At 42.0% G+C, this 12,491-nt stretch overlaps 1 protein-coding gene across 1 annotated transcript in view; it reads left to right on the top strand.

Annotated features, from left to right (window-relative positions):
• LOC139384778 (inhibitory synaptic factor 1-like) overlaps window positions 1–7,547 on the top strand; it is a 48,565-nt gene extending 41,018 nt beyond the window's left edge. The window contains exon 4 of the mRNA XM_071129656.1: window positions 6,189–7,547. Coding sequence (XP_070985757.1) covers window positions 6,189–7,034 — 846 coding nt within the window. The 3' untranslated portion in view covers window positions 7,035–7,547. The remainder of the gene's footprint in view (window positions 1–6,188) is intronic.
• Window positions 7,548–12,491: the final 4,944 nt, after the last annotated feature.

The following is a 12,491-nucleotide window of genomic DNA, read 5'->3' on the forward strand; positions in this document are numbered from 1 at the left end:
CCTGTCGCGATCTGTCAGAGATTATGAAGCTCTTTGATGCCAAATGGCTGTGTTTGCACTAGAAATCACCTGAGCAATCAGTTAGCACATCAGCTGAATGATACTGGGTTTTTAATCAGGGTATTTGTGTAGTCAGGTCTTTGGGACTGTTAATTGCTCCTTTAAAGTCATTGCGCTGAAAGAATTAATTAGGGTTTTAATCCCTCATGCAGACAGGGGATTGCTTTTCTGATACTGCTCATTTGATGTCACAATGAGCAGTTGAAAGAACAGAGGAAAATAGCAAATAGCAGAATTAGGTGGGAAAAAAAGGATCATTTACAGCATATCTCAAGGTACAGCTAACACTTTTTCAGCTCTTCAACAACAATGTTGTTCCAATTCCATATGCACATGTTCTGAGAAACACTAGTCTTAATTGTGGAATGTTTTGGGGAAATGTATCACTTACAAACTACATGAATGCTGAGCATTTTTCCATTTTACAATAGATTGCTTATGAGAGCATGATGTGTTGATTAAGGTGCTCAAATGTCAAGTGTTTGAGGCTCGAATTTTATGTGCCATCAGCAAATCAACAAAATCAATGGTGTTGTGGGCTCAAGGGCTTTCTATTCATGAGACCATAAACACTCATACAGCGTGGGTGGGTGCTGATGAGGAGTATTGAGGTTGATTTTGCCAAGCCAGGTTGATAAACTACCCTGCTAGTTTGACTCCCTGTACAGAGGGTGAAAGTCAAGCTTCATTACGGTGGATTTAATGTGAAGTAGATTTTCTTCATACTAGTAGAATGTAGAGGTCTCATAAATCGAATCATCATAGTGTGGCATGCACAGTGGGGTTTGACATTTTTGACACGCTTAATAAAGAGCAAAAATGACTGTATAAAATAAACAATACAAATACTGAACTACATTGTAGGCATACGCTTAAAAAAACAAGGGATAATTTTCTTTCTCAAAAAAGGTAGGGGTCAAAATAATTGACACCCTTTTTTTTGATACCTTTTAATACCACACCTTGCAAGGTTAACGGCATGGAGCCTTTAAAAAAAATGTTTAAGAACACATTGGAAGGGATCTTAGACCATTCCTCCATACAGAATCTTTCCAGATCTTTGATATACTTCGTCTGCGCTTATGGACTGCCCTCTTAAACTCAAACCACAGGTTTTCAATGGGTTTCAAGTCGGGAGACTGAGATGAACATTGCAAAATGCTGATTTTGTTGCCAATTAACTTTTTTTTTGTGGATTTTGATGTGTGTTTGAGGTTATTGTCTTAATGAAAGATCTACTTGTGGCCAAGTTTCAACCTCCTGGTAGCCTCCTGGTTGAATAAAGTTAATGATGCTGTTGACCTTAACACTGGCCCTAGGACCAGTGGAAGCAAATTGCCCCATAACATCAAAGATCCACCACCATATTTTATAGTAGGTATGGGGTTCTTTTCTGCTTATACATGATCATTTTGACACCAAACCCACCACTGGTGTGAGATGCCAAAGAGCTCTAGTTTCATGTCATCTGACCAAAGTTCCAATCCAGGTGCCAATGCCATTTAGCAAACTCCAGGCGTTAACATTTGTTGGATGTAACAATGAGCTCTTTGGCCACGCACATCAGTGGTGGGTTTGGTGTCAAAACAAGAATATATGAGCAGAAAAGAACCCCATACCTGCTGTAAAATATGGTGTTAGATCAAATCAAAATCAAATCAAAGTTTATTGGTTGAGGCCGCAGTTTTATAGTTGTTATCGCAGATGCAGCGCAAGGATTACTGTATGTTTCTAGATCCAACAATGCATCAATATCTAGCAATACAATAACAATACACACCTAATCCCAATTTATATATTTTTTTAAAGAACAATAAATTAAGACATCAGAATGAGCAATAGCAAAACGAGCAATGTCAGAGTCCGGAATATATAAAAACATGTACAGTGGGGCAGAAAAGTATTAAGTCAGCCACCAATTGTGCAAGTTCTCCCACTTAAAAAGATGAGAGAGGCCTGTAATTTTCATCATAGGTACACTTCAACTATGACAGACAAAATGAGAAAAAAAATCCAGAAAATCACATTGTAGGATTTTTAATGAATTTATTTGCAAATTATGGTGGAAAATAAGTATTTGGTCACCTACAAACAAGCCAGATTTCTGGCTCTCACAGGCCTGTAACTTCTTCTTTAAGAGGCTCCTCTGTCCTCCACTCGTTGCCTGTATTAATGGCCCCTGTTTGAATTTGTTATCGGTATAAAATACACCTGTCCACAACCTCAAACAGTCACACTCCAAACTCCACTATGGCCAAGACCAAAGAGCTGTCAAAGGACACCAGAAACAAAATTGTAGACCTGCACCAGGCTGGGAAGACTGAATCTGCAATAGGTAAGGAGCTTGGTTTGAAGAAATCAACTGTGGGAGCAATTATTAGGAAATGGAAGACATACAAGACCACTGATAATCTCCCTCGATCTGGGGCTCCACGCAAGATCTCACCCCGTGGGGTCAAAATGATCACAAGAACGGTAAACAAAAATCCCAGAACCACACGGGGGGACCTAGTGAATCACCTGCAGAGAGCTGGGACCAAAGTAACAAAGCCTACCATCAGTAACACACTACGCCGCCAGGGACTCAAATCCTGCAGTGCCAGACGTGTCCCCCTGCTTAAGCCAGTACATGTCCAGGCCCGTCTGAAGTTTGCTAGAGAGCATTTGGATGATCCAGAAGAAGATTGGGAGAATGTCATATGGTCAGATGAAACCAAAATATAACTTTTTGGAAAAAACTCAACTCGTCGTGTTTGGAGGACAAAGAATGCTGAGTTGCATCCAAAGAACACCATACCTACTGTGAAGCAAGGGGGTGGAAACATCATGCTTTGGGGCTGTTTTTCTGCAAAGAGACCAGGACGACTGATCCGTGTAAAGGAAAGAATGAATGGGGCCATGAAACCTGAGATTTTGAGTGAAAACCTGCTTCCATCAGCAAGGGCATTGAAGATGAAACGTGGCTGGGTCTTTCAGCATGACAATGATCCCAAACACACCACCCGGGAAACGAAGGAGTGGCTTTGTAAGAAGCATTTCAAGGTCCTGGAGTGGCCTAGCCAGTCTCCAGATCTCAACCCCATAGAAAATCTTTGGAGGGAGTTGAAAGTCCGTGTTGCCCAGCAACAGCCCCAAAACATCACTGCTCTAGAGCAGATCTGCATGGAAGAATGGGCCAAAATACCAGCAACAGTGTGTGAAAACCTTGTGAAGACTTACAGAAAACGTTTGACCTCTGTCATTGCCAACAAAGGGTATATAACAAAGTATTGAGATAAACTTTTGTTATTGACCAAACACTTATTTTCCACCATAATTTGCAAATTCATTAAAAATCCTACAATGTGATTTTCTCTGGATTTTTTTTTTTTTACATTTTACAGTGGGGCAAAAAAGTATTTAGTCAGCCACCAATTGTGCAAGTTCTCCCACTTAAAAAGATGAGAGAGGCCTGTAACTACTGCTGTACACTCATTTTCAAATCACACACGGTCTATACTCTCTATACACCCCATTCACATACATACAGTGGGGCAAAAAAAGTATTTAGTCAGCCACCAATTGTGCAAGTTCTCCCACTTAAAAAGATGAGAGAGGCCTGTAATTTTCATCATAGGTACACTTCAACAATGCCAGACAAAATGAGAAAAAAAATCCAGAAAATCAAAATTTTGGAGAAAGGTGTATGTAAACATCCGACTTCAACTGTATATAGTATGAGCCATGACTAGAATGCAGTACAACGTGGGTAAAACAGTATGTAAGCATTATTAGAGTGACCATTGTTCAATGATTTTATGTACTGTACATAGGGCAGCAGTCTCTAATGTACAGGGTATAGTACCAGGTGGTTCATGGCAGATATTTGATGTTATGCTTCCACTGTTCCTAGGGCCATTGTTAAGGTCAACGGCATCATGAACTTTACCCAGTACAGGACATTTTATAAAAATACCTGGTTGCCTGTGCCAGGTATCTTGGCCACAAGTAGATCTTCCAGCAAGACAATAACCCTAAGCACACAACAAAATCAATAAATAATTGGTGAATTGGCCACAAAATCAACATTTTGCTATGGCCATCTCAGTCTCCGGACATGAAACCCATTTAAAATCTGTGGTTTGAATTGAAGAGGGCAGAGTCCATAGGTGCAGACGAAATATATCAATAATCTGGAAGGATTCCTTATGGTGGAATGGTGTAGGATCCCTCCCACTGCGCTCACAAACTCATAAAACATTTTAGAAAAAGGCTCAATGCCGTTATCCTCGGAAGGTGAGGTATCGAAGGTATTGAAAACAGGGTTGTCAATCATTTTATCCATACCTTTTTGAGATTTATTTTATTACTTGCTAAAAATCTCTTTCTCTGAGCATTTCTAGTAAAGTACTAGAAATTACAATAAGTATTGTTTTTAAACATGTAATTTCTGCTCATCTTAACTTTTCTAGGGCAGGCGTTCCGCTAGCGGAAAGGCTGAATTTAAGTTTCACACATTAACAAGTTCAATACAGCAAATGAAAGATAAACTTCTAGTTAATCTACCCATCATGTCCGATTTCAAAAAGGCTTTACAGCGAAAGCACAACATATGATTATGTTAGGTCAGAGCCAAGTAAAAAAAACACAGCCATTTTCCAGCCAAAGATAGGAGTCACAAAAAGCAGAAATATAGATAAAATTAATCACTAACCTTTGATGATTTTCATCAGATAACACTCATAGGATATCATGTTACACAATACATTTTGTTCGATAATGTGCATATTTACATCCAAAAATCTCAGTTTACATTGGCGTGTTACGTGCAGTAATGTTTTGATTCCAAAACATCCGGTGATTTTGCAGATAGCCACATCAAATCCCAGAAATACTCATAATAAACATTGATAAAAGATACAACTGTTATTCACAGAATTAAAGATAAACTTCTCCTTAATGCAACCGCTGTGTCAGATTTCAAAACGACTTTACGGAAAAAGCATAATCTGAGTACGGCGCTCAGAACCCAATCCAGCCAAAGAAATATCCGCCATGTTGGAGTCAACAGAAGTTAGAAAAAACATAATAAATATTCACTTACCTTTGATGATCTTCATCAGAATGCACACCCAGAAATCCCAGTTCGACAATAAATTACTGATTTGTTCCATAAAGTTCCATAAAGTCCATCATTTCTGTCCAAATAGCCACTTGTTGTTAGCGTGTTCAGCCCAGTAATCCATCTTCATGAGGCGCGAGCACTACGTCCAGACAAAAACTCGAACATTTCCATTACAGGTCATAGAAACATGTCAAACGATGTATGGAATCAATCTTTAGGATGTTTTTAACATAAATCATCAATAAGGTTCCAACCGGAGAATTCCAATGTCTGTAGAAAAGCACTGGAACGAGAGCTAACTCTGTCAGGACCGTGCGTCACGAGCCTGAAACACACTGCCAGACCACTGACTAATTCAGCTCCCATTCCCCCCTCCTTTATAGCAGAAGCCTGAAACAAGTTTCTAAAGATGGTTGACATCTAGTGGAAGCCGTAGGGAGTGCAACTTGACCCCATAGATACTGTGTATTCGGTAGGCTAAACTTGAACTGAAATACTACAAACTTCACATTTCCCACTTCCTGGTTGGATTTGTCTCAGGTTTTCGCCTGCCATATGAGTTCTGTTACACTCACAGACATCACTCAAACAGTTTTAAAAACTTCAGAGTGTTTTCTATCCAATAGTAATAATAATATGCATATATTAGCATCTGTGACCGAGTAGGAGGCAGTTCACTCTGGGCACGCTATTCATCCAAAAGTGAAAATGTGCTGCCCCCTATCCCAAACAGGTTCAAGGGTTTCAATAATTTCAGACCCCACTGTATGTCTTCATAGTCGACTTTAAAACATCCTATTATTGTAAAGTAGTGTTTAAAAACATGTCTATAACTTCAAATTATCTGTTCCCTCCCCCCTCTCGCCTCCCTCCTTGCTATCTCAGGTGGTGTGTGAAGTATTTATCTTCATAGTGGAAAGCATATTCATGTATAGTTAATAGCATATTAAGTCAAGAACATAATGTATTATGATGTAAACCATATCTTCTAAATGTCTGTTCTACCCGCTCTCTACTCTTCTAGGTGGTGGGTCAGATCGACAAGCTGACGTCAGACTTTGACTTTGACCTGGAGCCAGATGACTGGACAGTGGCCACAGCGAGCAGCACGTCCAGCAGCGAGAGAGGCCTAGGAGAGGCCTTCAGGCTGGACTTCCTCAACCCTGACGTGCTCTCAGACAGCTGGGAGTTCTGCAGCTATCTAGAGGCCTCCGTCGCTGCTGCAAACACCGCCCACAAATCAGGGCCAACGGTGCAGCCCAAAGATGCAGGGCTGGAGCCGGGTGCGGGGCGTGGGTGCATCCCCACCCAGACCCAGACCCCGCCACCCAGAACCGCCTCAGCCTACTCCCAAATGAATGGGGGGCTGCCCATCCCTAACGGACCTCTCATAGTCACCCCAGACTCGTCCAGCGCCAGCGAAGAGGCTTCCAGCTCCACACACAGCCACAAGACCTCCCGCACGTCCGGCACCAGAGAGAGAGTCCGCTTCAGTGACAAGATCCTATACCATGCCCTGTGCTGTGATGATGACGAGGAGGATGAAGAGGAGGGAGATGAGGAGAAGGGCGGCTGTGCGACCCCAGACACTGACGACAGTGAGCCCAGTCCTAGTCAAGCCGGCTCGCCCACACCACCGCTCTCCTCCTCAGAGCACTCCATCCTCCATAACTGTCTGGACCCTTCTTATGTCTCGTTTCCAGTGAACGTGGCAGTGGGGACTCATACGCTGCCCAGAAAGGGTCTTCTCAATCCCGCGAGCTGCCGGAAAAAACTGCTACGGAACAGCAGCACACAGACTGTTTCAGATAAAAGCACCCAAACTGTACTGCCCTATATTCCAGCCAAACAGAAAACAAAGGACCACTGAGAAACATTAACTTTACAACGACAGAACTAATGAAAAAGGACTGTGTACTATTTAATATTAAATGCATAGATCATAGATTAATACACAACTAAATAAATACATATTAATTACTAAATAAATACATCATATGGGAAATGACTCACCTACCTAAAGTCATTCTGAGGCTCAGGGAAACAAAGGATAAAGGCAGTTCCTTAAGGCAGTAACAGAGAGAAAAGTGTTATTGACGGACCAAAAGGCTAGTGCCTGCTAATGTTAAGAAATGGACCGGATGGATTCCTTATTTATAATCATTTGCAACACTTATTGAGATGACTCAAGCATTCACTTTTCTAGGAAGTTGAAATTGTTCTGAAATCGGAAAGTAAGTGTGAAGAGGTCATTTCCCTCCTCGTACACCAGTATAAATCACAAGAAAATATATTGCTTGTTCTTTAAGATGTGGTTAAAAAACACTGCACATTCTGTACACTGAGAATCTGTATAAACATTGTCTTTTTCATCTTCCAATTATTTCAAATGTCAAGGGGGTTCCTGGTGTAACAACAGGGAGTGTATCTAGATGCACAAGTCAAGCCTCCTTCTCTCTTTGATGTCATCATAAATGAGTCAAGGCCCAGAAAAACATGGTTTGACCTACCCTCGATTTTATTAATCATTTCAATAATTTATCTCTTGGTCTGCTGCTGAAACTGTAGTTGTGGAAAGCTCCAACTCCACATTGTGACATTTTCCACTTGATCTATCCGTTCCTCTCTGCAAGGAAGCAAGGCTGCTAGGGGTGAGGACTTGAATAGAAGTGCACAAAGCCAAGATGCAAAAGGTTATGTCTCTCCATTCTGAATCCCAGTAGGGATTTGGACTCAATAGAGCAGCATTTTATTCACAGGGACTATGCCAAAAGCAGTGTTGATCAATAAGGCTGATTGAGAGAGTGCTGTGAGAGGTCTCTCTGCTGAACAGGCAGACCCTGCTCCTGGGGGCCCACAACAAAAACTCACAGTTAGACCTCCATCTATTTCCTCTGCTATTAGTGGCAGACATGGACAGACGCAGCCTTCAAGAAAGAGGTTGGCATTTAAGAAATGTGTGCCAGGATGTGAAAGAGTGGGTGGCAGACAGAGAGAAAGAGAGCGATGGAGAGAGAGAGGGGGGGGGGGGGTTGAGTGAATGCAGGGTAAAGGGCTGACCTCACAAAGAAAATGTGCTGCTAGATTGTTGTTAATCAACCCTTGGAACACAATAATTTCCCCTCTAATCACCAGGTGCTGACTCATGTCTCTGAGGATGGCCAGAGAGAACTCTCTTCTCAGAGATAGATCTATTACTGTACATAGGCCCCCAACTGCCCTGGGCCCCAGGTTATAGTACAGAAGAGATCAGGGTTGGACTCTTTACACATATTTTACATCTCAATATATTTTTGTTAAAATGCACATAATGAACACATCTATGTTTTCCTACTAAAGAAAGGCAGATTATTGATCTGCAGGCTGGAGTAAAGGAAGCATAGCCTGTGTCAAAACCAAATACTTTGCTCGGTATCTAGACTGGTCCCCTGCTAGGTGAAACATGGTCATGCCTCTAGTCTCAGTGCTGTGCTGGTGAACAAGTGAAAGTTGAACTTCAATTTGCAACACCTAACAGACTGTGAGTAATGCAGCGTAATAATACAAGATAAGGGAAACAATGTCATGCTATTTTAAAATGCTTACCCATTATAATACACTGACAAAAAGTCAATTAAAAGAAGTATGCATTAATTCAGTATTTGGCATACAAGTGCCCTCCCTGTATTTGGTGAATCAGCTGAGAATACTTTGAGTGACTGCAAGTTAAGGTCAAAAATTATAATTTGCATAATGCAATGCAAAAATATTTATCAGTTAGTCTGAGTCCAGCAAGAATGCATAGGTATTTTGTCCAGGCTCACACACGTACAGAGATTGTGGTTGTGGGTTTTGACTGAGAAAATTAGAGGTGCATACAGTAGTAGGCCTATGTCTTTACTCTAAACCCAATATCAGCTGACACGCACTGCACTAAAGGAAGGTGATAACCACAGCATACAGTATAAACACAGCAGTTTCTCTCAATGGGAAACCTCCACTTTAGGTCGGGATACATTTCAAACCCACTTGGCAACAGGCATAGACATCTTGGTGATGAGTGAGAAACGAAATTAGCCTCTTTAATCGGTGAAACGATCATTTCAAATGTGATGCTGAGACAAAACGGATTGGATGGAATCATGTATCAATTATTTAAGCAGCAGGGATGTACTTGTCTTGTGGCACGCTTTCACATTCTCATTCAGTCTTGCTCTGTTAATCCAGGAAACAGTCTGTGTCTGTCTATGAGAAAGATGCATTGAACAGAGATCAATGGATGACTCCCGCAGCATCGGCTGCCATTTCCCTGCTAGACGGAACACCAACAGGTCATCACACTCATTAGCATAAACAAACAAAGCTGGAGCGGTGCACAGAAAAAGCATCAATCAGACCAAAACAAACTAAGCCCTTATTGTGCCTATACTGCTCCGGGACATTTCATTTATAGGGAGGGAATTTGACCTTTTTTAAAAAAAAAATCATATCCATGATGAAATCACCCCTGGCTGTAAGTATATAGTCGTTTGGCACTGGAGCGGAATACATTATCATTGACGATGAATGCTAGTTATTTGGACAAAACATTAGGAATGTTTCTCTTGCCAGTAGGCTCATTATTTATTTGTAATAAGGCATTTCATCGTTCCTGGTCCGCTGTTGGACAAACTGGGGAGGCATCCAAAGGTTATAGAATGTAAGCACACTGATGCCAATGCTGACTGGACAAGCAGGTGAGGTTGTTTTGTCGTGAGGCTTAATGAATGTGAGGAATTATGGCAATACTGTGTGTGTGTGTGTGTGTGTGTGTGTGTGTGTGTGTGTGTGTGTGTGTGTGTGTGTGTGTGTGTGTGTGTGTGTGTGTGTGTGTGTGTGTGTGTGTGTGTGTGTGTGTGTGTGTGTGTGTGTGTGTGAATTCATAGGACTTGAATTGACATGACCAACAGATCAATCTTAGAGCTGGGCAGCACCCTGATCAATGCTCTAATCATTGCCCAGAGGGCACTGTTTGTGTTTCAATGATCACCACAAGCTCACAAATTAGCACTGTTACACTGATGTAAGACAAATCTCCTCCATGTATCACAATGCAAATAGGTGACGTGACCATTTTAAGACAATCTGAATTGGATGTGATACTGTAGATCTTAATATTACAATGTACCGTGTGTATTGTACACGTGTCAATTGGAAAGGTGTTTTTTTCATATTCCAACTCGCCCTGAAACACCCTCAAAACGTGGGGTCACAGCCAGCCATTACCAACAATAACCCTGGAGCAATTAGGGTTAAGCACCATGCTCATGGCAAATCGACAGATTTTTCACCTTGTCAGCTTGGAGATTCAAACTAGCAACCTTTTGGTTACTGGCCCAATGCGCTAACCGCTTGGCTAACTTGCCACCCTAGTGAAATTACACACACACAGATATCTCTCTCTCTCACACACACACACACACACACACACACACACACACACACACACACACACACACACACACACACACACACACACACACACACACACACACACACACACACACACACACTCTTTAAAGGTCCCTTGAAGAAAATGGACGACAGATCTATGTTTTCTTTGCTGATTGGTGAGGGTCCATGAAGTGAAGAGCTCAGTCACACTGATTACTATAGATTGGCTAACGGCTGGGGATACTGAGGGTCGATTTGTTTAATCTCTGTGTCATAACTTTCCTGCTGCTCCCAGAACAAACTATTTCTGTTCCCTCCATCCTCCATCTTCCTCTGCCGCCCACCCATTGCAATTTGTGACATCTTTGAATTTGGCACTCAGTCACCGCACGACTCACGTCTACCCTCCTCACCGAGAGAAGACAATAATTGAGACTGCAATGTTGGTCCAACAAGAACAAATGCATGGCAATGTGTCAGTGAGCAGCCATCAAATTCAGAGTCCCTTAACTATTCAGAGTCCCTTCATATATCATTGTATGATATTGTCTACAGTTTGGAAGAAAAGCCTTGGAAAGAGCTTGGAAAGAGGGTAAGCTTTCAACTTAAGACTCTTACTATCAGACAGCTGCCCGTGTGGCAGGTCATTTTCCAATATAAAGTGGCCTAGGTCCGTATCTTGGAAAAGACTGCATACGGATCGGATAATGACTGCAGCAGCGCATTAAATGGAACCAAGGAAGGGTCTTTGGATTGATAAACACGGGCACAGGGTTGGCATACAGAGAGTCCATATAGGGGAGCAACCAGGAGGTGGGAAGGTGGGCATGTGTCTGATAGGCACAATGGGGCACTGGATCCATACATGGAGGGCTCCCTCCAACCAGCCCAGTCAGAGCTTATATGAGGAGGGGGAGCTGGACAAGGCCACGGGCTCTCGGAGTGATTAATGAACAGCCAAGGAGCAGCCACAGATAAGATTAGACCTTCACAGGTGATGAAGGACATGGGGCAGGGCTGTGGTGATAGTGGTGGTGGCGATGGGGGAGAGATTACAATTCTACTAAATTAACACACAATAATTAAAACCCTGTCCATGAAAAAATATAAAGATTTAAATTGTGACTTGTGCAGAACAAACAACAAAATTGAAAAATAAGTGAAGAAGGCTACTAAGTGTCATTTCAGCTCAGTTGTGGAATGGCAGAAAAACAGTTGGCATTGGGGGAGTGGAGAGACCGAGCTCTAAAAAACAAGGTGCCCCAACCATGCTTCTCTCAGCCTCATCACTACAGTGTGTTGGACCCAGAACCTAAAACCCACCCATGGGTCCAACATACTGTAGTGATGAGGCTGAGAGAAGCATGGTTGGGGCACCTTGTTTTTTAGAGCTCGGTCTCTCCACTCCCCCAACAGAACTCATTCAGATGGGCTGCATCAGTAGAGCAGTAGAGCCACAAAACAAAGGACTGAACAAATACACCTCAGAAACTGAACTATGTAGGTGCCACTGTATAACCAGCCATAAAATAATGCAATATACACTATGTCACAACAGGTATACATATATGTGTCAGGACAGTGTTGTGACCATATTATGACAGGTTATGACAAGTTATGTCAGCTGCTATGACACACTATGACATGGATATGACCGTGTCATAACATGTTATGACGCTAGGTGTCAAGTAAAGTTTTACCCCCAAAATCAACTGAGTACTGTATAATACCCAATGAAATGGGCTCCATGCAATCACTATATGCAGTGAATTTCTACTAGGCACTGACTTCAGTTTCTTTCTGAATAGTTCATCTGCACGTAATCAATTGATAGTCATGAATACATTTACTGCACCGGTATAATATATTTCTTGTTTGAAAGTTACTGATACCTTCTCTGACTGACGAGTCCAAA

This window comes from Oncorhynchus clarkii, chromosome 26 (assembly GCF_045791955.1).
Source record: "Oncorhynchus clarkii lewisi isolate Uvic-CL-2024 chromosome 26, UVic_Ocla_1.0, whole genome shotgun sequence".
NCBI lineage: Eukaryota > Metazoa > Chordata > Actinopteri > Salmoniformes > Salmonidae > Oncorhynchus > Oncorhynchus clarkii.